General features: G+C 46.2%; 1 protein-coding gene across 2 annotated transcripts in view; it reads right to left on the bottom strand.

Annotated features, from left to right (window-relative positions):
* The window catches only part of tha1 (threonine aldolase 1), a 72,826-nt gene extending 45,900 nt beyond the window's left edge, over positions 1–26,926 (bottom strand). The window contains exon 1 of one of the 2 annotated variants that reach the window (XM_041216810.1): positions 26,701–26,926. In XM_041216810.1, the coding sequence (XP_041072744.1) occupies positions 26,701–26,905 (205 nt within the window). In that variant the 5' untranslated portion in view covers positions 26,906–26,926. Of the gene's footprint in view, positions 1–24,965; positions 25,027–26,700 lie in introns of those variants that run through there. The other variant, XM_041216811.1, reaches the window with a different exon arrangement.
* Between the last annotated feature and the right edge of the window lie 290 nt (positions 26,927–27,216).

Raw genomic sequence — 27,216 nt, 5'->3', positions numbered from 1 at the left:
TATTGTACTGATATCCTTTGTGTACTATCTATACTTTTGAATGCACAGGTCTTAAAGCAGTAAAAACCATCAACAGAATTAGCTGGTGACACTCAGCTGTGGGATTTTCTGCCCACAACCCACCCCATTAACCTCCCTCCTGACGATCCCCATTACTTGCTTTATATGTTTCTATAAGTAAAGGTTTCACTCTAGTACCTTACCTAAGCCACTGTAATTTGTTCTTTAACAGTGAATGTTTAAACTATAATAAACGACTTGCATTTATACAGTGCCTTTTGCGCAAAAAACGTACGAAGAAGCTTCACAGGAGCATTATAAAACAAGTATGACATTAAGCCACATAAGGAGATATTAGGTTACATGACTAAAAGCTTGGTCAAATAGATAGGTTTTAAGGGATATCTTAAAAGGAGGAGAGAGAGGGGTGAAGAGTTATAGGAAGGGCATTCCTATACCAGAGCTTAGGACTTAAGCAACTGAATGCATGGCCACCAGTGGCGGAATGATTAAAATTGGGGAAGTTCAAGAGGCAAGAATTATGAAAATGCAGAAATCTCAAGAGGATTGAGAGGCTGGAAGACAAGATTACAAAGATAGGGAGGGTCAACAGAAGAACTACGGGAAAAAACAATCACATCTTAGCCTGATGTTCTTCATATGTGCAATTCTAAAGGGGGTTACTGGATAGTGATTGATCTCACTCAATATCCCCTTCCTAATAAAGAGACATTGAGAACAATTACAACATTCCTGGCAAGGACAACCGACAAGAACACAGAATTTTTCAGGATGGTACAAATCTGCAATTCACTACCTCAACCAGCTGGCCAGTTTCTTGTCATCCGACAGTGCTATAGTTTACCAGATGTATCAGAGGTCTCAGACATTGTTAAGATTGCTGTCCTATCATTTGTTTCCTATGAGAATGGGACTTCAAAGTGCCAAATAATAGCTGAGCCACAAGTCAGGAATGTACTTCAACCCACAATACATATTCATCATTTTCATTTTACTCGCATTGTTTTTTCACATCACTGAAAAATCATTACTCATTTAACTAAAGAGTCATTATTATCACAGGGACTAAAAAAGTTTACGCTTTCTTTGTACACAGTCTTTCACTCTGCATTAAAGGCCTGGATGCACAACTCAGTCAGGAGAGTGAAGTGATCCAGCTGTGAACGTCTGCACAGTTCTAGCATTGACACCACTTGGTGACCTCCACAGGAGGTAAATGTGAGTGAAGCAATAAAAATAAACACTTGCCTTCCTCCCCCAACTCTCCCTTTCCAATTGACTGATTTGAGAGGTATAAAATGTATCCCCTGGAGAAAACCCACAAGTGTCATTTGTGTTTATGTAGTAGGGAGTGGTACAGGATTGGGCCTTGGCATTCCGTTCAGGAGACTAATGCGCTTTCTAACTTTTAGATTGTCCACATTGTTTTTTAAAAAATATATTGTGCAATTTTTTTAAAAAAGAGACAGGCACTCTCTAAGTTTTCTAACAGTATTATTGCAAAAGATCACCAAGTGCTGTCGAACAAGTACATTGCATCAACTCTGTCTGATATCCCAATGCAAAAACTGCACTTTAATATGGTACTGAGCTAATAGGGCCAGATAGGTCCCAGGTTCAAGCCATGGATCTATGTTGATTTAGTCTATCTTCAACAACACACTGGCGGAGGTGATGGCAGAAAGTGGAAGGGTGTGGTTGAGAACAGGATGAGGCTTGCAGGTGATGCATCCCTTGGCCAAATAGCCAACTAATGTTTGCAATCAATGCTTAGTCATGAAGTGGGACACTTAAGAATTACTGGAGGGTTGCTGGCCCCCATGGAAACTATCCTCAGCTGCAGTAACAACGTTAGGAGGGGCAAGAGTTGTTCTTTCATGTGCACTTATTCAGGTTAGCAAGATGAAGGATGGGTGGGAGGGATTTTGAAATAAGCGGATATATGAAAGACAATGTCTTCCAGCAGTTGTGTATATTCATGCAACCGTTTCAAAAGTTACATGCACTGGGTTAGATTGATGTATTCAAGGCGAACATGCTATCTAGTTCAATCTTGATTAGATCTATGCACGAAAGGAGTTACCTAGAAAATACAAGATAAGATAATGCAATGTTGCCACAGGGTTTGAGGGCTAGCCTACAGGAACATGCTACTGTGTGAATCATTTCAAAGTATTAGATACGTGGCAAAACAAAACAAGCAGCACCACCTGTCTAAAGGCTTTCTTAAAATATAGTCAATTATTTTCTCCAGAGGAATGTTTTACATATCATAGCTTCCCTCCACACTTCAAGACAAAATGAGGGGATGAGAGAAAGACATACACATTCTCAAAATGATGGAAATCCACATTAGGAAGAGTTTACATTATCCTTTTTTCCTGTTTTATTTTTAAGCCCACTTCTTATCTTCCCCTCTTGGGATCCCCCTGCTGATGCATACGAGACTGCTAGTGTTCTCTGCACAGATACTGCCAGACCTGCTGAGTATTTCCAGCATTTTCTGTTTTTGTCACTGGTGTTCTTTGTTCAGCTGGTCGAGTGAGATCAGATCACTCTGGCAACACTCAGCGCTGTTTCCTAACTGACCAGCAAAAGATGTGTATCGACGGGATGGATTTTTGTCTCACTATTCTCTCCATGCTGCCCCTCTGCCACCCAGCATACTTCCACTGTCTCTGGTCCAAAGGATTTGTTTATGCTCTGGCCTGCTCAGACACTGGCATTTCCACTTGAATCCTGGGGGAGAGGAAGGTGGAGGGCTGTAGAGGCTCAAGAACCCTCTTGGCTATTTCAAACATTTTAAAAACTGAACAAAGATCCTTAAAATGGCTGAATCTATGCCTGTCTGTGACCCCCCAAACAAGAGGAGCTGCCTGGCAGCATCAGGGAAATTCACGCATCGACATCTCTGGGCAGCCATTAATAAGTCTTTGGGCTGCACAAACTCAAAGAGAGCTATACAAAGGCCATCTGCATTTCATAAATCAGGCTGGCCAACAGGAGTCAGCTCGTTTGCTAATGGTTGATACATTTAATAACCTCAGGGACTGTTATGGCACAGCCGATGGTAAATGCTGATTGTTCAAATTCCAAAGTTGAAACAACTGTCACAACTTGTTTTGCAATTTGTGTAAATTTCGAGATGCGTGCCTTGAATTCAGTAGTAACAGGACCACCACGTCTTATTGGTTTTTACAAAACTAGGTTAAATATTTATTGAAAAGAGAAATGATTTTAAACAAATACATAGATCTACAATTACTACTATGATAACTTCTAAATCCCTTACTTAATCTGCCTCCCTGTTACACTTTCATTAAGGCAACTGTAAGTCACATAGATTTTAAAAGACCCAGGCAAAGTGAGACACAATACCCTGAACCAGTCGAATTCAAAGTAAGTTTTCTTAACTTCAGCTCTTTGAAAACAGCAGCTTGAAGCATAGATGTTGAAGGCTTTTCACACTTGTTAGATCTTTAAAAAGCCTATCCCTACACTTCAGCCTTCACTCCTTTATACATATTTTCCCCTTTGAACGCAAATTCCCATTGTTTCACTATGTCTTTGAACTTTATCTTTCTGATAATAAAAATCTCTCATAGCACTAAGTTTTACCAGTAATCTTTGGGAAAAATAAAGTTTCTAAACTTCACCCTTCCTTTGGGAAGGAATTTAGTCTAGTTTATTTAAAATGCAAATGTCCTTTTACACCTCACATTCTAAACTTCCCCCATGTTTACATCAAAGCCTTCAGACCAGCTGCCTTTAATCCAATTAAGTCTCACACACAGACACAGATAGCACTATCTTACAATAAATTCCAATAAAATTAGGAGAATTATTATATCTTCTCACACGGATCCAGATGAGGGATACGTATCCTTTGTCAAAGACAGTGTGGCGAGGTGGGAGTCATGTGACATGGGCCTCTGGCTTGTGCTGAACTGCAATGTTTAGTCTGCTGTTTAACCAGAGACTTCAAGCAGAAGTCCACACCAAAGAAGCTCTGGCCTAATGCGTGCCAGATGCTGAACATCTAAATGTGATTCACCCACCTCGCCATTTGAAACTGCAGGAATTTTGCTTTTTGCAAATGTTTGGAAAGTAACCTCCTGTTGGACTGTTGCTTTTGTGTTTAATTAGAATTGAAGTACTTGCAATTTCTGGAATGCTTTTTTTGAATACCTGGCCTGCTTCTGCTTGAAGTCTCTTCCATCGCCTACAAGACTGGTTCATCTCTGCCTGCCCACCTCATTGTGTGAAGTCAACATCACTGGAAAAGTGAATTATCCAGCATCGCTCTTCAGTCCATCAACCTCTGTGAAGGAAAACCTCATTGGACTTTGATTCCAGACTCTGGAACCGACATGTAACAATATTTACTTTCTCTTATGGTCTCTGTACTGTATATCTTTCTTTTCTCTTTCCCCCTCTTTACTATCTGAATATGAGGGAACATTTCAAGCCCTCCTCTTTCACATTTTGAGTGTGTGCAAATAAATTAACCCTCTGAGCTCATGAGCTAATGAGTGGGGTCATTAATAGAAAATGGGTTCGCACTAAAACCAAGCGGTTGGGCAACATGCCACCGCTTATAAAGAGGGAAACAAATCAATACGCCTTTCTGTTTACGAACAGGTAGCGAGAGGAGAAATTGGTGCTGTTTAAATTAACCCCCTTCATGTCCATAACAAAAAGGAAATTCTAGTGTATCGGAGGCCAAGGTGTCTTAAGGCATAATCACCAAGAGTGGAGTAAATAAAGTGGAGTTGGAAATGTACAATAAAGCCAACATCAGACGAATGGGAGGGTTTGTAAGACTAAAGGAGATTACAAAGATTGAGAGAGGCAAGGCTACAAAGGAATTCAAACTCAATGGCGAGAGTTTTAAACTTCAGATCTTATTAGGGGTATAGTGAGGAGGATTTGGTGCAGGATAGAAATTGAATAAGTTTAAGGATGGGATTACTGGAATAATCTAGATATGAGAAAGAGTATCAGCAGCAGATACACTAAGGTACTTGTTGTAGTGAGCGATACTATGGAGGTGGAAGTAATCTATTTTTATGAAAGAGAGGCTGTGTGGTTAGAAGCTTAGTTCAGGGTTAAATAGATTGCCATGGTTGCTAACAGTCTGGTTTAGCCTAAGATAGTAGGTTGGGTAGGAAATGTAGTCATTGGAAAGTGTGCACAGACTGTTTGAGAGACTTCAGGACTCCCAATGTTTAGCTGCAAGGAATTGGGGCTCATTAAAGACTCCACATCAGGAAAGCACTTTAACAACACTTGCTGTGGAACAATGGTCTTCAGGCCTTGTTTCAAACTCCTTGACCGTAACTCCATTCCCCTGTGGCCAGTGTCTCAATTTCAAGCAATTATCCGATCCCGGGCTGAGCCTCTGATTTCATGCACTCTTCATTACAAGATCTTCTCCTTCCATTTCTGTATTATTGCTTATCTCCACACCTGAGTCCATTTACCACTGAAACTTTCATCCATACCTCCATCAGTTTCAGACTCGATTGCTCCAGTACTCTTCTTGGCTGCCTCCCATCCAGCACAGTCTGTAAACTTTAGCCAATCCAAAAATCTGCTGCCCATATCCTACCCTAACCAAGTTTCATTGACAGCATCCCTGACTTGTTGACCTACATTGGCTCATAGTTGCTCAATGCCACAAATTTAAAATTCTCATCCTCTTGTTTGAATGCCTACCTGGTCTCACTTCTCCCAACATCTAATTCCTTTCCCCCCCCACCCTTAGGTTCTCCACCCCTCTCTGGCTCTTCTTCCATAATTTCACCATGATCAGCAACACACTAAGCTGCCCAAGCCAAACTCATGAATTCCGTCAACCCTCTGCCTCTCTCTTGTCCTTTAAGGCCCTCCTTAAAACCCACCAATTCAACCAAGCATTTGGCCATCCTTCCTAACCTCTCCTACTTGGCATTAGTGTCATTTTTTTACCTTAATGCTGCTGTGTAGAACCTTGGGACTTTTTACCACATGGAACGCACAATGTAAACAGTGGTTATTAATAGCTTGTATGCCACAAGATAGCAACCTGAAGTTTGAGCGGTAAGTGAAAGTCCTCATTGGTATCGTTTTGAGTGATATGCTGTAGCTGTACTCCCAAGAATTCAAAACCTGCCTTAAAACAGTCTGAGATTACTGACAATACTGAAGAGTATGAGAAAAACCAAAAGCACACTGTGAAGAGATCGTTGACAGCCATAAGCAGGATTTTCCATTTGGTGGTCAGTATATGTGTTTAGTGCTTGTGGGCAATTATTACCACCAGAATTATTTTTGCCCTCAATGGTAAGCCCAATATTTGCATATAAAAACATTTTTCATTCACGATTCAGACGTGTTAACCTCTGAAACTGTGTGTACAGCAGATAAGGAGCAGGTCTGGGTGGTGGCGAAGAAGGAGCAGGTGGAAGAGGAAGTCATGGAGAAGGAGCAGAGTTTTAGAATAGAATAGAATAGAAACGTTCAATCCATCATTCCTGCGCTGGCTCTTTGAAAGAGTTATCCCAGTTAGCCCCACTGCACTGCTTTTCCCCTACAGTTGTAATTTTTTTCCACTAAATACTTCAAGATCCAATTCTCTTTTGCAAGTTATCACTGAAACAGTTACCACGACCCTTTCAGACAGTACATTCCAGATCATCACAACTCACTGTGCAAATTGCTTTCTCATGACACCCTCTGATTCTTTTGCCAATTATCTTAATCTGTGTTCTCTGGTTATTGGCTTTTCTGCCAAAAAATAAAAAGTTTCTCTTTATTTACTCTCACCAACCTTTCATGATTTTGAACTCCTTTATTAAATCTCTCCTTAACCTTCTCTGCTCCAAACAACCCTAGTAGTCTTCCATCTTTGGTAACGTTCTAGCAAATTCCTATGCATCCTCTCGATGCTGCCCAGAATAGGCCACAATACTGTAGTTGGGGCTTAGTCAACGTTTATAACATTATGGGCAGAATTTATTCCTCGATGGGCAGGCCCCACCAGCTCGGCGGCAGGCAGGCAACCAAACTTCGCTGCTGAAATGGGCCCCGCCGCCATTTTGAGTGGATGGGCCAATTGAGGCTGCCCAATGTGAAGCACTAGGCAGGGTGGGGGGGGGGGGGGGGGGGGGGGGGGGGGGGGGGTGGGGGGGGGTGCGGGGGGGGGGATTCCCCAAGTGTCAAAGTGCACTCTTTCACATGAAAGTGCATTGCTCCCTGAGACTAAGTGCTGTCTCAGGGGGAGCGCTGAAAGTTTAATAAACCTAAAAAAAATAGCAAAATAAAAAAAGTATTAACATGTCTCCCTCATGTGACAATGTCACACAAGATGGGACATGTTAATAAATATTACATAAAGTTTATTAAAGTTTTTAAAAACAGACATGAAACCTCATCCCGCCAGTGGATGACGTTTCATGTTTTTTCAGAAGTAGGCTCCTGGCCTACCCGCCAGCCTTAAGGTTGGATGGGCAGGTCCTTTAATTGGGTTAATTATTCTGTCAATGGCCTCAATTGGCCATTGACAGGTCGGCGGGCGGACAGCTGATCTCACTGTCCGTCCGTCTTCCTGGATATTTAAATGGGGCGGGATGATGTCGGGGGTTCCTCGCCCCACCCCCAACTCGCCGATGGAAAAATTCTGGCCTATGTTAGCATAACTTCCTTTCTTTTCTACTCTACGCCCCTGTAAATAAAGCCAAGGGTCCTGGATGCCTTTTAACAGCCTTCCCAACTTGTCCATAAATAATTTCCCTCCCCTCTTTTTCGATCAGACATACAACTTGAATTCTGTCCTAAAAAGGCATCTGCCCCCTCGAACAGGAGGGAATTCTATTTCCCCCCACTTTTTGTCAATTTACCCCACCCTCTTCTTCTGAAGGCAAGACTCTCAATGGGTTACAGTTAAATGGGCACCAATATCTGGATACTCATCAAGAGGCTATTCTTCATGTGCCAGCCTAAATGAGAGAGACAACACAGTTTGACGCTTTAAGGCATCACACCAAGCCCAACCTTGTGTCTGCCCAGCCTCTGCATAGATCCCATCGGCAGAAATAATTATTAGGCGCAGAAATCTAGGCTGATTTTAAACCCTCCCTCAAACAGGAGTGTCAGTCTTATACAGGCTAATGGGCCTATTCTGTGTTCCCAGCTTTTGGATACAATTTATAGCATGGAAACAGGCCATTTGGCCCAACTGCCTCATGACGATGTCCATTGCACGGTCGCCAGTCATTACCAAGCCAATTAAGGTAGTTATGGCTCCAACTGTCGTGGATTTTAAGGCGTCTGTGCGATATTTGGCTTGTCGCACAGGTGCAATGGGCTTGCAGCTATCCGAAACGGGCAGGAAAGAGGGGTCATTGTTTCTGCAAATCCAGACATTTAACAGTTAGTGCTCAGAAGCTACTGAAAGTTGCGTGTGTAAGGTGGAGAAGTCTCAAACGCATGGCAGCTGCTTGGTCTCCACTCATTACCTTCAGGTCAGCACTTTTCAGTGAGGATTTGTTTTGGGGCCTGTAGGTTTCAGCAAGCCTCCCTGAGCCTGGGAATGGGAGGTGATCTCCCCATCTGAGGAGGAAGGGAGGGCTAGAAGGGGGAGGAGGCCAGGAGTACACATTCAGCCTCCAGGGGAGCCACCTTTGAGAGGACAAGCACAGGCACAAGGGACGCAGGGTCTAGATGTAGTCCAAGGCGCAAAGGGGCCGCAGAAGACACCACTATCCTGCTACCAGGGTATACAGAGCGTAAACCACCTACCTCAATATGTAGGAGGTGCAGTGCCAAAGGAGGCTCCGTCTGTCAAGGGAGACCGTCAACACTATCTGTCAGATGATTGGTCCAGAGATATCAGCTAACTGTGTGGGTGAACACCCCATGCCCGTCTCTCTAAAGGTCACAGCTGCCTTCAAGTTCTATGCCTCCGGCTCTTTCCAGGGGTCAGTGGATGATCTCTGCGGTGTCTCCCAATTGGCTGTCCACACTTGTGTCAAGCAGGTGACAAACGCTCTGTTTAGGCATGCATTGACCTTCATCCACTACCACTGGGACTAGGCCAGCCAGACACAGCGAGCCAGAGGTTTCGCGGCCATTGCTAGCTTCCCCCGTGTCCAAGATGCAATAGACTGCACACATGTGGCCATCAAGGCGTCAGCAGGTGAGCCTGGTGCCTTGGTCAACAGGAAGGGCTTCCACTCCATGAATGTGCAGATAGTGTGTGATCACAGGATGCAGATCCTGCAAGTCTGTGCAAGGTACCCAGGCAGCTCACATGGCGCCTACATCCTGAGACACTCCCAGGAGCCGGGGCTCTTCAGTGCTCCAGCCCGGCTGCTTGGTTGGCTGCTGGGAGACAAGGGCTATCCCCTCAGAAGATGGCTCATGATGCCTCTCTGGCATCCAAGAACAGAAGCTGAGCAGCAGTAAATAGAAGTCACGCCTGCACAAGGGCTGTGGTAGAGAGAACCATCGGTCTTCCCAAAATGCACTTCAGATGCCTGGACCGCTCCAGGGGTGCACTCCAGTACCCCCCAGATCGAGTGTCCCATATTATGGTTGCACGTTGTGCCTTGCACAATCTAGCTCTGCAAAGGGGGGACGCTGTGGAGGTTGAAGATGTAGACGGAGTGGCTGGGGCTGAGTACGATGAGTCCAGCAGTGAATCCGAGGATGAGCACGCACAAGGAAATGATGAGGGGTCACAAGCTGACCTGAGCATGCTTCAGGGAGGCAGGGACACACGGGACGCTCTAATCCAAGGAACCTTTAGCTAGCACAGCACATATGGATGTGCAACGCAAGCCTGGCCTGTATCCTCCACCCTGGAGACCTCACCTGTCTGGATAGGACGAGTGGCGATGGGCGCCATCAATAAATCTGAAAGACACACAAATCATTCATCCAATCTCAGGAATCCATGCACCATTCCAAATATGGAGGAACCCACAGCCATTTGCCACAACATTAATTTATTATTGTTACCAAAGTCTCGTCAAATTACAGGAAGTTCTAATCAGCTCTTGGTGTGGGTGAGGGGGGCAACAGATAACCACCAGTAATGAACCCAGGGTGTGCCTAAGGTGCCTTCATCTTTCGTTTGTGGGTGCTATGTCTTTGCGGTGCCCCATCGCTGGCAGTGGCATCTGAGACAGCCTGCTCTCTCTGATGGCTGTTGGCCTCGATGACCTTGGCGGTTGTCCTCTGGCCTGTCGAGCCTGTGATAGACCCGCCTGGGAGAGAGCTGCCGGCTCCGTAGCTGGCATCTCCCCAGTTGTCACAGCCTCATTGGGTGCCATGGTCACTGGCAGAGGGGCAGAGGAGCTGCTGGCCTCATCTGCAGCTCCCTGAGAGGTGCCAGCAGAGACCACAGGCAGCTGCTCCGCCGACAGGAGGTCAGTTTGGCCCTTCCTGCTCACCGTAGATGGATGGGCACTGAGGTGGGATACCTGATGACCAAATCACCGCCTACATGGGCACTGACCACATGAGGTCAATGCCCGTGAGGGTGCACAGGTCCAAGCGCAACCCCAGGAACCCCTGATCTTGTCCATGGAGATGCCTCTCCATGAGAGTCGCCAATCTCTCCATGGAGGAAGCTTGGCGCTCAGCCATGACGTTCAATGCATCGACCACAGTCTGTGTAGACTCTTCCACCACTGACACCGAGCCAAGTAGAGCCTCATGTATCTCCACCAGATGTTCCAGAACACCCGGCTGCACGTCAGCACTTGGCTGCATCGCCCACAACTCCAGAGGCTCATCATCTGCCATGGACTGAGCATGTGCTCTAGGGCCCCTTCAGTCCTCCGACTGCAGGCGCCATCGGCACTCTGTCTCCACCAGCTGCTCCAGCGACTGTGAGGTGCCCTCACCGCTGTGACCTGGGACACTAGCTGAAGATATGATGCCCACTGAGGTGCCAGGGTCTGTGCCTGCCAGGCAGAGATGGTGTGATGCTTCTAATGGTGAAACTTCAGGCTCCTCAGGTGTCAGAGGGGGCCCTGCTGCTCCTGCTCCCGGCCGAGCACCAATGATGCTGAAAGGAAGAGGAAGGACATTCGATCAGTTAGCCTGCGGGCAATGTCAATGTACATGCCTGTCCCCCGGCTCATCATTCCGGACAAGCCACGTTGGCAATGTCAATCACTCAACAATGTCATGGCTTTTGGGAGACTACTGGTGACGTGAGTGCTGGCCATACTTGCCTGCCTGTGGAACCCCAACCTCCCCGGCTCCAGTGAGACCGGAGCACATGCCGCTTCTCCAGGTCCAGTGCCTCCTGCTCATAGCAGCTGAGCATCAATATCTGGCCTGGCCCACTGCCAGACCTCAGCCACTCGGTGCTGTCATGAGAATTCTTCTCCAGCAAATTAAAAAATAGCATTGATAAGTGATACTTGTACCGTCAATCTCCTCAGGGCTGGCCCGCCCCAACCCAGTTGGCCATTGCAGGTCTGCAGTGCATCCTTCCCCCACTGGTGGCTGGCACTCATACTAATACGCCCGGTGTGTCCTTTACCCCGTCCCCACATGCTGCCCTCATCGCAGTTGGGAACACACAGTTGAACCAGCTGTTGCAAAGGAGTCACATGATGTGGAGGGCTGAGGGCAGCACATCCATATGTGCCACAGGACCTTGAAGATCCCCTCACACCATGTCATTACCCTGACTTCCATATGTCGTGGAGTTCGACTAGTGCGCCTGGGTGTAGCTCCTCCAGGTTGAACCCACCACAGTCATGTGGGTGTCAATGCACCACATGCTGCGGGTGCAGAACCCGTCTCATCTCAACCCTCTCACACTGACGAACACATAGGCAATCCCTGGTGGGATGCCCAGCTAAGGACACATGCCATCACTAACTCATTGCACTCAGGCCACTCAGGCATGGGTCGACCGCCAGCGAGGGAGAAGGTTACATGGTGGGTGCAGTGAATGATGCCAACATGCTACTCCCCCTTCCCGTGTGCAGCAGGTCGTTGAAGCGTTTGCGGCACTGGGTCCATGAGCGCTGCACCACGTCGCAGGAGCTCAGGACCTCTGCAACCTCCTCCCACGCACGCTTGGTCAAGTGGGGTGGCTTCCTCCTCCCGCCCTTGGGAACAAGCACATCCCACCTTGCTGCCACCTCCTTGAGGTGGGCAGCAAGGCACTCATTGGAGAACCTGGGCGCACACTGGCCACCCGCCCTACCCTCCTGCATGTCTCTTCCCGATTTGCCTTGTCCCTGACCTTTGGCCATGTACAGCAGCCTTGGCCTTTAAACAGGACGCCAGGTCGTCTTTGGACCTCGGGGGGGGGGGGGATTACCATTCCGCCTGCGCCCGCCCACTCCCGCCATCCCCGGGAGTCGCCAAACATGCTGGGCGGGCCTTAAGTGGCCCACCTGTGCAAAATGGCGGTGCAGTCCTGACCACCGCACGCCAGCGCCCGCATTTCCCGCCTGATATGGGGAAAATTCTCCCCCTAGTTCTGGACTCGCCCACAAGTGGAAATATCTTCTTTAGGTCTAATTGTTCTGATTTTAAAGACTAGTCTGGGCACATCACAAATATAAAAAGCACATTCATAATCTGGAAACGTCTTGTAGTTTCAGTAGCGCCTGCTGGTAAATGTCTCCACAGAAATCAAAAACTTAAAGACTAAACTAAAATTTGGTCGCTGGAACGTTGGTAGTCTCGGTTCCATATATTAAAAAAAAATGTTTAACTTTTAGTTCCAAAGTGCTCATATTTTTGAGGTCCTGCTGTCTTGTATTGAATTGTTTGGAATGGGTCTGGGCCTGTCACTTTTAAAAGTAAAATGTATGAATTCGGCTGACCCTTTTAAGAATTAAGCCCTTTAAAGTTATTAAAGTAAAAGTTATTTTGCTTTTGTATATTACAAATGCATCTTGTCTGTAACACCAAGCTCAAGCATATTTAGTCATTTTCAGTAAACTGAACTGCAGCTGCGGTCAAACTGAACTGCAGCTAAAAGTCTTCCAGAAACACTGGGAGCTATTTCCTGACTAACTCTCATTTTTGTTCCGATCAATTGCCACACATAAATGAGGATCTAAATATTGACACAAATTCAGATGATGTCACTGTTGATTTGGAAATTCCAGCAAAGGTTTAAACAGAGTGCAAAATTTTTTGTTTTAAAAAGGCATAATAAAACATCAATTTCAGTTAAAATACTGAAAACAGTTCCACTGTATACATTAATGGAAGCACTACCACCCAGTCATCTTACTGGAATTTCAAATGGGGTCAAACAGGATAGTTTGATGAGCGGTAGTGATTTATGACAATTAAAAACAGGCACAACAGGCTGATGTGATCGTGTCACATGCAGTATAAAGTTCACACTCCTGAGCATCAACTGACTGAAAAAAAAACACAATCTACGCAGTCTGTCTAGAAAAGAAAGAATCACAGGACAATCGGCAGAGTGAATATTTGTTAAAAATAAAAGTAATGTAAAAGCAAAAATGAGGATTAAGAAGAGGCAGCCGGGTAAAAAAAAGCTCTGAAATGCATGGCATTAGGTTCCAAAGTTGCATCAGTTTTGGCACCAGCTCTCAACACAGATAAAAATCATAGGGATAGAGTAGGCTAATCAGCCCCTCAAACCAGTTCCATCATTCAGTTAGATCATGGGTGATCTGCAGCCCAACTCCGGCCTTCATTCCATAACCCCAAAAAATACTATCATTCTCAATTTAGAAATTACAGCAAAAATTCCTTGTTCTTAAACTCCATTAACTTGGGCCAATTTGTGAGTCGAATTCTCAAATTCCAGGAGAAGGTCCAGTGCTACTCATCAGACTCTGTGCCTATAATCTGTATACATTTGTACAACTGTCACTACACATTTGTAAAAAAGACAAACCACGAACAGATTCATAATAAAAACTTTACAGGCTGGGGCCAGGTTACTGAAGGCACAAAATTAGGTTTAACTGAAACTCCAACTTCTCTCTTTTGTTGATTGTAATATGAACATGTCTCTTTAAATTTAATCTTGGATAAAATTGCTAAAAGTAGTTTCAAAGTACTTTTCAAACCTTTTTTGTAATCACAAAGTTTCGGCAAAAACTAACTTTTGAGTACTGGACAAAGGGTAGGGAAGTAGGACTAAGCTCTATGTGAAGATCTAGGACAGTCCAAAGACCATATTGCCTCTCTTGCATGCTGCCCTAAGGTTCTATGTACAGTAACTGTGTTATCCACAAGACATTTTTTTTTAAATTACATTCTCTAAACATTCAGTGTTCTGGCAGAAAGGCAAAGACAAAAAATAAATCAAATAAGTCACTAAATTAATTGTATATTAAGACAAAACCGGAAAATGCTGGAAATACTCATTCATCAGGTCCATTGAACAGCAAGGTCAGACATAAAAATGTTAACTCTGCTTCTCTCTTCATGGATGCCACCAGGATTGCTGAGTATTTCCAGCATTTTGTTTTTATTTCAGATTTCCAACATTCATAGTATTTTGCTTTAATCAGTTTAATATTGAAAGTCACTATCATATTCTTTAAAGGGTTAACCCAAATATTTTCTGAAACTGGTAAGTTCAAACTATAGACCATAGACATATGCAACCCATAAAGCCCACGCCAATTCAAGTTCTATTTCTGCTAAGTTTTTACTCATGTGCTTAACTTGCTGGAATTTTGTGGGCCTGGAGGTTTGGCAAGAATTATTATCCTAAGGCAATTTTCTCAATGGTGAATGGTAAATCTATAAGGGTACATTCACATGGTAACTGTAGTGCTGGTGAGAAGCAGTTTTGCAATATGTCAATGCTGCAGTTGTAGTACTAATGCAGATTGAATCCTTGGGGCAAAAGCAAGAGCTTTGGGTGTGGTAATCTTAAATCATCAGTTCCCGGAGCATGTTCCTCAGGTTTGATACAAGCAGTGGAGATTTAACAGTACAAGTTTAGGATTGTTGAAAAATTGTGCAAAGTTGAAACAGCTTCTCAACAACACTAAACTTGTACTGTTAATCTCCACTACTTGACATGTATTCAACATACCGGGAACATCCAATTAATCTCTATATGTGGCTGCGAGACTCTATGGCGTGCGCCTAAGTGCTCTAGTAAGGCAAAATCTCTTAACAATGCTGACAGATGGTTTACACAAAATGTGTAAATAGAAACATGCATGAGAGCAAGATTGTGTGGAAAAAAACTGAAGAGCACACGATTTATGGAAAACTGATAGCATCAGTGCTTTGGGCTTCGAGTAACCAAAGCTGAGGGGGTGGCGGTGCTTTGAGCACATCTGCATGAAGTGTAAAAAAAGAATACATTTCATAACGAACACTTTAGAAATATCAAAATAGAACAGGAAAACCAAATCATGTTAGCTACAAGCTGTGAAAACTGAATACATAGAACAGTGGAAAATATTTATCCATCTTTGAAGGTGCTGGGGGGGGTGCGACAGACATGGGCAGCTGCAGCTCGTACTCTGACTGCTACCATTACTGCCTGCAGAGCAATATTTTACTTAAGACCTCTGTTAAATGGCTCCACATATCATTACAAGACAACATATTCCTCTTCAAGTCCAGTATGAAATAAATTATTCAGGAATGTACTTCCATGAGAGGGTCTTCACAGTCTCTTCCCCCGTTATTAAAAAAGGGATGAACTGGGGGTGGGGTTTACGAGACAAAAACAAAAATAGCTGGAAAAACTCAGCAGGTCTGACAGCATCTGCAGAGAGGAATATAGTTAAAGCTTCGAGTCTGTATGGCTCTTCATTGAGACGTGGTTTCTATTTCTGGATAGAAAATTGCTTAAAAAGTTACTTAATTAGATTTTATCTCCAACAGTCTTATTTCCTCCAGTCATACCCTAGCCTGGATTCCCATTACCTCTAATTAAAATATCACACTTCCTTAACTAGCTAATTTTGCACTTAAGTTGCATCAAACACTACACAATAGGTACAGCAGTAAACTGTAATTATACATTCATCAAAATGATACAAGTTATGAAAAACTCCACCCCCCCCACCTTAAACCAGCTTATATTTCACCCCTCTCCTAATTTTACTCAGTTCTGTTGAAGGGTCATGAAGATTTGAAACGTCAACTTTATTCTTCTCCGCCAATGCTGCCAGATCTGCTGAGTTTTTCCAGCTAATTCTGTTTTTGTTATGAAAATTATGTCCATCAATGTGATTTCCGAACTGCAGCATGGACATTGTGTGATGGAAAAATGCTTATATGTACTTTTACAAATAATGGTGGTTACTGGGTCATTGACATCCGGACAACTAGAATACATGAAAAAAATGCATTATGTTTTCATTTTTCTACTGTGATGATTATATAAGATAGCAATTAAGTTGATGTATGTTATAAGGCTATAGCTTCAGGCGAATTGCAAATTCTGTTAAATTTACCAGGTGTCCATTCAGATGTTGTAGCATTAATCTATCAAGTCTCCATTCAGCAGCTTGCTGAGAAAACTCATTTACAGCATTGCAAGGGTTAAACCAAAATTTATCATCTTTAATTCTCCAACATGACCAACACAGACTCCTGTGCCCAATGCTTAATGTTCTCACTCTTTGTGAAAAAAAAAACCCTTAGGAGATTCCCGCAAATGGTGTGATGACTATTCCTTCTTCCACACCCCTCCCACACCACCAGCTGTGTTATCCTCCTGAACATCAATTCACCAACACTGAAGCAAACGACCCAGGGGATTTCAAAGCTCAACAAGTTAATTCAATGAATAACTGAGGAGGAAACCCCCAGCGTGCTCTGATCTGAGCTGGAGAATAGGAGTGGGCAGCCTCAACACTCTTCGGGTAAGGAAGAGGAGGGAGAAAAAAAAACTGGCTGGTGTCCCGATTATCAGCTTATTGCTGTTGAAACTCAATGTAGATATTGAGTAAGATGTAATTAAACTGAACGGTGACACCCCTATAGTCAGCAATCCCACATGAATAATGGCAAATTACCAGAGATACTAAGGTCTAAACCTTCAGGAGGCAATGGGAAAACGGGGTAGGACGAGAAATCAAGAAGTGATGGAAGGTTGTTCACACAAGGCTCCTACTGTTTGGGATACGTAGCTGATTTCAGCTTTCTTAACACAATGGATGAATACATATTGTGATTCCCCCAGTTGATTCAGTAAGCTTTTCCAGTGAGTAGGTGAAACATACAGAGCACGAAGCCTGCAGGTTCAACCCCCAAGTCTGTATGCAGTTTGCTGATCTCAGCAGGAAGGTAGTAAAACAGCTACCAGTGAGCTCAGCACTCCTGGGCTACAAGGGGTAAAATAAATTGATCAGATTGCTCTTCCTGATATACAATCCAGAATGCTGGGCAGCAATGTGCATACTGTGAAGGGACAGGAATGGGCCTGGCTGTGATATTCCTTCCCATGGTTCATGCCAGCACCTGCTTTCAAAGCTCAGCCATGAATAATGGCAGCTTGAGAGCACCCCTAGTCCAACAACGAGCAGAGAAAGTAGTTAAACAATTTTTTTCAAATCAGGTTTGGGTCCCAATGTTGTTCCGTTGCTCTCAGCAGTGCAGAATTCACAGCACTCAGAAGCACAGGTCAGCAGCTTCAATATTAGCTGCTAATTAATTTGCACAATTCCACTGAACTGTCACCTCACTGTGCGACCTTACCCTGGCAGTAAGTAACCACACGCAGATGCAAAACTGTGCATTCTTAAGAGCTCCATGCTTACTGTGGTGGTTTGTGCGTAGTTATCACCAACAAAGCTTTCCTACCTTCACACAAGATGTTTCAAACCTTGGCTTTGAAGAGGAATTTCATTCATACCCCACCCCCCACCAACTGCATCATCTTTCAAAACAGCAATAAGTCAGTCAAGCCGGTTTTTACTCCAAGCATATTGGGCCAAAGTAAAATCAGAGGCCAGAATATTCCTGTTGGTATGCAGGGGAATGACGCGCAGTGACATCGGGCGAGCGTCCTGACATCACTGTGCGCCATTGTGATATTTGGGGAGGTGGGCACGTTATGAGTTTGGATGCGTGCCCGCCAATCAGTTAACAGGCCAGTTAAGGCCCTTGAGGCAGCAACTGTACTCGATTTTTCACAGCCCATGTGATCTTCAGGACATTGCACAGGCGCAACGGGTAGGCGGGTAGGAGACATTCGTCCAAACCTCATCCACAGGCGGGATAAAAGGGGTGAGTGCGGTCACGAATGTGTTGTTCGAGAGATTTAAGTGTGAAAGTAACTTCTACTTGCCTGAGTGAGCAGGCCGACTTCAAAACTCATACCAGCTACTAGGACAGGATTAAAAGCCTTGGTCTCTACAGTAGAAATCATTTCTGGGGCCTGCAGCTTTCAGGAAGCCTTCCCTTACCCTGAGAATGGGAGTTGTACTCTCCACTGGAGGCACCTCCTCTGAGGGAGGGAGGCCAAGAGTCCACGTTCAGCCACCTTTGGGAAGAGAGGCGCAGGCACAAGGGGTGCAGGGCCAACAGGAAGTCCAAGGCGGAAGAGGCCACAGAGACTCCAATATCCTGCTGTCAGGGTTTACAGGTGGTGAAGCAGCTAACTCAATATGTCTGAGGTACGGTGCCGAAGGAGGCTCCGTCTCTCAAGGGAGATCATCACCTCCATATTTCAGATGATTGGCCCTGAGATCTCCGCAAACTGTGTGGGCGGACACCCCATTCCAGTGGCTCTAAAGGTCACAGCTGCCCTCAACTTCTATGCCTCCGGCTCTTTCCAGGGGTCAGTGGGTGATCTCTGCAGAGCCTCCCAATCAGCTGTCCAAACTTGTGTCAAGCAGGTGACCGATGCTCTGTTCAGGCGGGCATTGACTTTCACCCACTACCGCTGGGAGCAGGCCAGCCAGACAGAGCAAGCCAGAGGCTTCGCAGCCATTGCTAGCTTCCCCCGTGTCCAGGGTGCAATAGACTGCACACATGTGGCCATCAAGGCGCCAGCAGGTGAGCCCGGTGCCTTCGTCAACAGGAAGGGCTTCCACATGAACGTGCAGATAGTGTGTGATGACAGGATACTGATTCTACAAGTCTGTGCAAGACACCCAGCCAGCTCCCACAACGCCTACATCCTCAGATACTCCCAGGTGCCGGGTCTTTTCAGTGCTCCAGCTTGGCTTGATGGATGGCTGCTGGGTGACAAGGGCTATCCCCTCAGAAGGTGGCTCATGACACCTCTCCGCCATCCAAGAACAGAAGCTGAGCAGCGCTACAATAGGAACCACACCTAGGGCTGTGGTGTAGAGAACCATTGGTCTTCTCAAGATGTGTTTCCTACGCCTGGACCGCTCAGGGGGCGCACTCCAGTACCCCCCCAGATCATGTGTCGCTGATAGCGGTAGCTTGCCGCGTTTCCCACAATCTGGTGCTGGAAAAGGGGGACGCAGTGGACGAGGAAGACGTGGACACAGTTGCTCTGGGTGCACACGATGAGTCCAGCAGAGAGTCTGAGGACAAGCACACACAGAAGAATGTTGAGGGAGTAGATGCTGACCCGGGCATACTCCAGGGAGGCAGGGACACCTGGGGGGCTTTAATCCAAAGAACCTTCAGCTAGCACAACACAGATGGACCTTCAACACAGACCAGGGCTGCAGGCTCCACACTCGATACCTGAGTGCTAAATCAACCTGGGCAATAACATTAACTAAGGCCCTTATCAATAAAGCTCAATGTCAAACAACTCACTCATAACATCATGGCTTCCCATACACATGCAGAAGTAAGGAATCACCCTGAGGCATGGCAACATGTCAAGATTTATTGAACAAACAAAAATTCATAAAGCAAAACAAAAACAGTGTTGGTCATCACACCGAGTCTTTGACTAAGTACTATGGGCCAACAATAAAAGCACCAGTGAGAAACTCGTGGTATGTCCAAGGTGCCTTAAATTTACACTTACGGGTGCTATGTCTAGTTGCTGTCCCCTCACTGGCACTGGAACCTGAGCCAGCCTGCTCAGTGTTGTCCTGTTGGCCTCGATGACCTTGGCGGACGTCCTCTGGCCCTTGGAGTATTTGATGGCCCCACCTGGGAGGGAGCGGCCCGTTCCACAGCTGGCATCTCCCCAGTCGCTGCAGCCTCATCGGATGCCACGGTCACTGGCAGAGGGGCGGAGGAGCTGCTGCCCTCATCCGGAGCGCCCTGAGAGGAGCCCGCAGAGATGACAGGCAGCTGCTGCGCCGACCTGGGGTCGCTTTGGATCTCCCTGCTCACCGTAGATCGAAGGACACCAAAAATGGGAAACTTGGTGCCCAGATCATCTCCCACACTGACACTAACCACTGTGGCCAATGCCGCTGTGAGGGCTTGCAAGACTGGATTGTTCTCCTGGAGGTGCCTCTCCACGAGAGTCGCCACTCTCTCCATGGACGAAGCATGGCGCTCAGCCATGAGCCTCGCTGCATCGGTGACGCTCCACATGGATTCCCCCAGCACGGGCACCATGCCACGCATAGCCTCATGTATCTGTGCCAGATTGTCCCACATACCCTGCTGCACTTCCAGCGTTTGCTGCCTCACGGACGACTCCAGAGCCACATCATCAGCCACCGACCGAGCAAGTACCTGATCCCCAGCAGTCCTCCGACTGCCGGCGCCCTGGGCACTCTCTGTCCACACCTCAAGTGAGCGTGAAGTGCCCTCACTGCTGTGCCCCGGCACACTAGCCAAATATCTAATTCCCACTGAGGCGCTAGTATCTGCGCTGGTGCCTGCCCGGCTGAGATGGTGATGATGTGACGCTGGTGAGTGCATTTGCTCAGGGGCTTCAGGGGTGAGAGGGGGGCCCTCTGTCTCCTCCTCCCAGCCCTGCCCCGGTGATGCCGAAAGGAAGGAAAAGGACATTTGATTAGTTACAGTGCAGACAATGTCAATGTGCATGCCGTTCCCCCAGATCATTACGCGCTCGCAAGGAGGACCTCCCACTGCGCTGCCACCTCCTCCAGGAGGGCAGCTAGGCACTCATCTGAAAAAACAAGGGGCGCACTGCCCCGCTGGCCTACCCTCCGGCCTGGCCTGCCCCAATGGCCTAGCCTCTGGACTTGCGTCGCCTCCATTGCCCCTCTGCAGAGCCCTTCGCCCAGCCATCGCGAGCAGCCTTTCCCAGGCTGCCAGGCCTTCCTTTATGAAGGCCGCCGGGTCACCGATGGACCCGGTGGGCTGAGCCGGCCTGCCGCTGCCGCCCGCCCGCTGCCGGGAGTTGTGAAGAAGGCTGGGCGGGCCTTAACTGACCCCGCCCGCGTAGAATAGCGGCGTGGACCCGATTGTCCACTCCCGCTCAGCCCGCCACGGGGAAAATTCCAGAAACACACACAGCGGGTTAGTGAACATCTGAAAGAAAATTCTTTCAGTAATTCAGATAAAAGAGTCCCATCTAAAACATTACCTTACCCTGCTCTAGATGCTGACTGACCTGCTTTGCATTTACTGTTTTTGATTTTGATTCCTAGCATTTGTAACTTCTCTCTTCTGGCACGGATGTACAATAGCTACTAATCTCAGACCGGCTGTTATCCTGCTGATTTGCAGTTGGCAGTATTTATTTATACCGCTCCACCCCAAGTCCAAATCTTCACAGATGTGTGCTTATACCCAGGCACAGATACTCATCACAGCTGATAAATATTATATACATTCAGCAAATAATCGATTCCTCAAAACTTTTAAATCAGTTCTCAGTCTATAAAATTCAACGTTTAAATTAACCCTGAATACATTTAAAACTCTGGTTGACAGCACGCCAGAGTATTGGCCTTGTGTTGTCAAGTCAAAGTAGCATGCGATGGTCTTCTCCGTGATATCTCATACTGCTCCTCTGCAGTATTCCTCACTGAGAGCGAGTACTCTTCAGTCGCTTTTCCTTTGCAGAGTACTCGCTCTCAGTGAGGAATACTAGCTTCTACTGTATCAGCTAAAGTGACAAATTTAAGAAATTCTTTATGGCTTTACCATAAAGTGCTACCTACTGAATAAAGATGCACAATTCACGTTTCTTTAAAGAATTAGTGGATCGTTTGTCCGTGGTCTCGAGCGCGATCATGATGCTTGCTCCGTTAGGATCACTACACAAGTTCTCCCTATGAGGAAATGGTTTAAATAGGAAAAGCCAGGTAACTACAGCTGCTTATAATTTGCCGGACTCCACTGCCAGGTTTAGTGTACTAGCCTTAAAGCCACAGGCCAAATTGGCAGCTGACAAATCACATCCGCAGTTAAAGCCTGAAATTGCTCCTTGACAGTACTTTGCTTTTAACATTGGCATATTTTCCAAACACACACCGCTGCACATATGTTTAAACTAATTGAATCAATAAAACTGCTCATGAAAAGTTGAATGGTAGGCTGCTTTATTAGGATAACATATTGTCATTCCAATTGTCAGAGAATTTTGGGTAGATTGCAACATGCAGGCCCATTGCAGCCTGCAACACAAAAACAACCAAATTTTTAAAGGATATTTTGCATATGTATGCGATGTGTGAAGGCTGCATACTGTTAGCTAAATGCTAGAGACACTGTAAAGACTGTCTACAAGAAACCTACCTCTCTTTGGGTAATGATTGTAGGAAGTACTGCAGCAGAGATACATGTCCTGCTCATGCATCACATTTTGTAGAGCTATCCAGGAGATCAGCGGATAATGGATCTCATACACCCTTACAGCTTTACCCAATGGGTCTACCAGTGCTTCTGTAGCATACAGGCTACAACAACTTCTACTGTCAGCTGCAATAGATTACATCCTCCATAATGCCAAACACAATCTCATCACAACAAATGTGGACCAAACTGGACAGTCTCGTTTTCAGACCCTGCTCAGAACTTGAGTAGTACCAGCCAGTCTGGAGTCCTTTCCTAGATAGTCATTGACCCAGAAATTTCTCGCAAGTTGCCATCGTTGGTGGCCGCCCCTCAACTCGAGGATGATGTCTATTCAGGATCGTGAGTTTCTGTCATGGGTCTTCATGTGAGTGAACAAGCAGATTCTCAACCCACATTTCTTTTGAGCACATGGGGCAGTGTGTCCCATGAGCTAGTGAGGTCTGGAGTGCAGAGTTTGCTTCCTTTTCTGCTGCTGCTCTGTTTTATTATTAGGTTGACTTTGAAATGTCTTCTTTGTCCTCCCCTGGAACATTGGCCATTTGAGAGCTGAGGGAACAGGACTCAGTGGTGGAGAAGGTTTTCTGCTATCTGGACATAAACTGGGACTTCCCCCGGTGGCAGCTGCAGCGAGCCATTCAAATCTCCATTGACTTCTTCGGGACCAGAAGGTCCTGCCAGGAGGAAGGGCCAGAAAATCCCACCCATATTGTCCCGTCCATCGAAGTTGATTTTGCAGCAGTTTTGCCTGAATGCTTGTGCAGTTGGCTTCAAGGGGGACACTAGCATTTGTTCGCTGGTCCTCCCATTGTTTCAGAAGAACGTGACAGAGGCACTGCTGATAAATTTCTCCTGCAATCGCGTTGCTGAAAGCCTATTGTACAGAGCACTGGTCAACACAATGTCCCTGCACTGTAGTGAGACGTAGGCTGTGTATCACAAGTCCCCAAGGAGATCAAAATCGTGTCACAACCAACAGCATTAACTCCGACTCAACCCCCACCCCCATACCCCATCAATCTGCCATGAAAGGGAATGACCCAATTTTGCAAAGCCTTCACTAGTTAGGACTTAATCAAGGACCTAACCAAATGAATCCTGGGGCTATCAAATTATGCTGACTGCAAGTAGCTCGATGGGCTCAGGATGTGTGCATCTATACAGGCTACCCCAGTGTACCTATGTATGCCTTAGAAGTACCTTGCAACAAAAGTGTAAGCTGAGTTCACAAAATGCACTTGCAGATACTCTAAGGAAACGAAACCTCAAAGTAGTCTTACTGTAACCACTTAAACCCTTTTGTAAGTGTTTATGGCACATTAACTTATTTTGCTACTAGCATTTTGGGTCTATCCCTGTATTACTACAAGAAGCTATTAACTATTTCAAAGGCAGAGAAAGTTAAGGTGGAAATGTCAGAGGTTAGGACCCAGGCAGCTGAAAGCATGATCACCACTGGTGCAGCAATTATGTGCAAGAGGCCAGAATGAGGGGAGGATAGGGATCATTTTACGGTACTAGGGTTGGAAAAGGTTAAGGTTTAAAACAACAACTCGCGTATATTTACACAACTTTAATGCAGTAAATCTTCCAAGGCAGTTTACCAGAGCAATTACCAAACAAAACTTGACAATGAATCACATAAGGCATTACATTATGGCAGATGGCCAAAACCTTGGCCAAAGAGATGGGTATTAAAGAGCGATGTTATGGAGGTGGACGTAGGTGGTCAAATAGAATGCCAACTCTGGGAGTGGTCTGGGAGAGAGGGGTCAGTGGCCAGGGAAAGGAATTTATGACAGCAACTGAAACAATAGCTTCACATTTAGCATATTAAATTGGAGCAAATTTCTCCACATCCAGAATAGGGTGCTAGGCAATATATGTGACAAATCAGAGGCAGTGGGGGGGTTAGGAGAAGTGGAGGGGAGATAGAGTGGGGTATTGCCAGTGTATATGTGGAACTGACCTGCTTTCAGATAACATTGCAGAGATGTAGGTAGATGAGAAATAGGAAAGGCCAAAGAATAAATCTTTGGAGAATCCATTGATAATGGTGCTGGAGCAGGAATAGAAGCCCTTACATGTGATTCTCTGGTCATGACTAGATAGGTAGGAATAAGACCAGGAGAGAGCAGTCCCACCTGTTAATAGGATCCAAGCCAGTTGGTGAAGTAGGAACCAAGACACAGTGTTTTTCTTGACTGAGAGAGCATATTGACTTGTGAAGTCTCTCAGCTTTCCTTCCACAAAACCCAGTGTCCCAGCTATCCCCTATTTATATATGTTCAATTAACACTCATCACCTGTTTTTCTTAACCTTAGCAATGTACTTTGGCAAGGTATTAACATCTTCCAACTGGACAATGGACGGGAGGCATCAAAGGAGGATGGTGTGGTCAAAGGTGACAGACGGGTCCTGAAGGATGAAGAGGGTTAGTTTATCATGGTCACAGAATGTCAATTTTTCAAAGATAGAGGATATATTTAATGAATCCTAACTAGCACTGAGCACAGAATGTCAGAGGGCATCGAGTTCTATAAGGATTGGAGCACTGAACTATCATTTAACACACAAATTTATTAACCTTCTACATGTGCAACTTTGCTTTTAATACTATATTGGGGTAATACTGTGCTGTGGTCAAGTGATACCATGGCCAACAAATTTAGAGGCTGATTGTTCTTGGCAGATATGCAGAATGTCAATTCAAATTGGCATTCTTTTTTAAATCAGTGACAAACATTTCTACATACAATAGTTGAAGTATAATAAACACAGATATACAATTAGAAAACTTGCTGTGGCATTTCTAACATTATATCAGAGGATGTGTTGTTTTACAACGTCAGAAACATTGTGCAATGTAAAGGTTTAGGAGCATTTCCCTGTATGGCTATAACATCTAATTACTGTTAAGTGAATACACAGGGCAAGTTCTGTGCACACTGGGCCAATTAAGTGACTATAACCATTAAAGTGTCCAGATGCCAGAAACCATCTTCCCTGCCGAGTCTGGTTTTCTCAACTTTTGAATGGCCAATGTTCCAGGGCAGGGGAAAGAAAACACAAAGGCACTCAAACTCTCTTTGATGCTCGGCAGCATTGCTTTAATGCCTGGGAGGAGCTTGCTACCAATCATGTGGAATGGCCACAACTTGTCCATCAAGTTGCATCACACTTTGATTCCCAACACCTAAAATGATGAGGCAGAGGAGGTAAGAAAAGGAATCAAATGCTTCACTCTGGATTCCATGATGGCCTTCAGCTGCCAGTTTTGGGTTGGGAATCATGGCAGGTTATGACCCGACCCGCTCGCTTAAAACTGACCTTGGGTTCGCAACTTAAATCCTTGCTAGAAATTCAAATTTCCCTTCCCATGGTATTTTTGTGGAGGAGGATGGGTTCCTGTTGGCTGTGGGAACCCCGCCAGGTAAATCAGTTCGTAAACCTGGTGGGGGGAGGGGAGAAGCCTGCTGTGGAGTTAGAAACCTTTTCAGAGGTAAGTTTAAAAGATCTTGCCAATGACTCCACATATCCCCATACTCCCGTCACATCCCTTCCACACCCCCTCCAACCCCATGCATTCTCTATACCCACCCTTCCAGCATCCACCATGTACAAAACCAATGGACCACTGGCAAGTCTCTCAGTTGCAGGGGAATTTCAAGAATAAGCAAACACGCTTTGAAAATCTTCTTCGGGAAACAAAACGGTCACCTTGGAATCTAGTGAAGGTGTTGTCCAAACAGTTGGTCATAGTATCAACAGGAAAAAAAAGCTTTAATCTTCTCAACACCTCTTAATCTTGCCCAAATAAACAAACAGGCATTGAAAAAACCTCCCAGGCTCTCAATTACAACCCTCCTCAATCACTATAGCCCCTTCTCCCTAGGTCACTGACTTGGAGAGGGGTAATAGTGACCCTGGGGCAATGCAGACCGAGGGTGGGGGTGGGGGGGGGGGGGTTAATAGTGACCCCTCTCCAAGTCACTGTTACCCCGTCTCCCCGGTCTCTATCCCCCTCCCCGCGGCCTTACCGTTGACGGTCGGATCCTCCCCGTAAACATCATCCCCGACCCTCGCCGCCGCCATGGCCGCTCGCATCGCCGGGCCCGGCCTGGTCACCGTGTCGCTCCGCAGGTCCACGCTCCGCACCGGCCTCCCGGAGCCGGGGCCCTGGCGCTGGGGGAGGGCCGGGAGCAGCGCCGGCCGGAGCCGCCGCCTCAGGATCGCGGGGAGCATGGAGGAGGAGGAGGAGGAGGAGGGGAGGGAGAGGGGAGGGGGGGGGGGGGCCGCGGAGGGCGGGGGCTGAGGGACCCTGTCTCGGGGGATCCCGGGGGTTCCTAGGGTCTGGAGCGGAGGGAGGGTCCGACTTCAGTTACTAACCGTCCTTAAATGGGCAATGAGATATCTGACTGATTTTACAAGAGGGAGGGGGGGTGGGGGGAGAGATGGGGGTGGAGGGGGGGGGGAGAGATGGGGGTGGAGGAGGGGGGAGAGATGGGGGTGGAGGGGGGGGGACAGATGGGGGTGGAGGGGGGGGAGAGATGGGG

The sequence above is a fragment of the Carcharodon carcharias genome, chromosome 22 (assembly GCF_017639515.1).
Source record: "Carcharodon carcharias isolate sCarCar2 chromosome 22, sCarCar2.pri, whole genome shotgun sequence".
Lineage (NCBI taxonomy): Eukaryota > Metazoa > Chordata > Chondrichthyes > Lamniformes > Lamnidae > Carcharodon > Carcharodon carcharias.
Note: the sequence above shows the minus strand (reverse complement) of the source record. Positions and strands in the feature narration are given on the sequence as shown.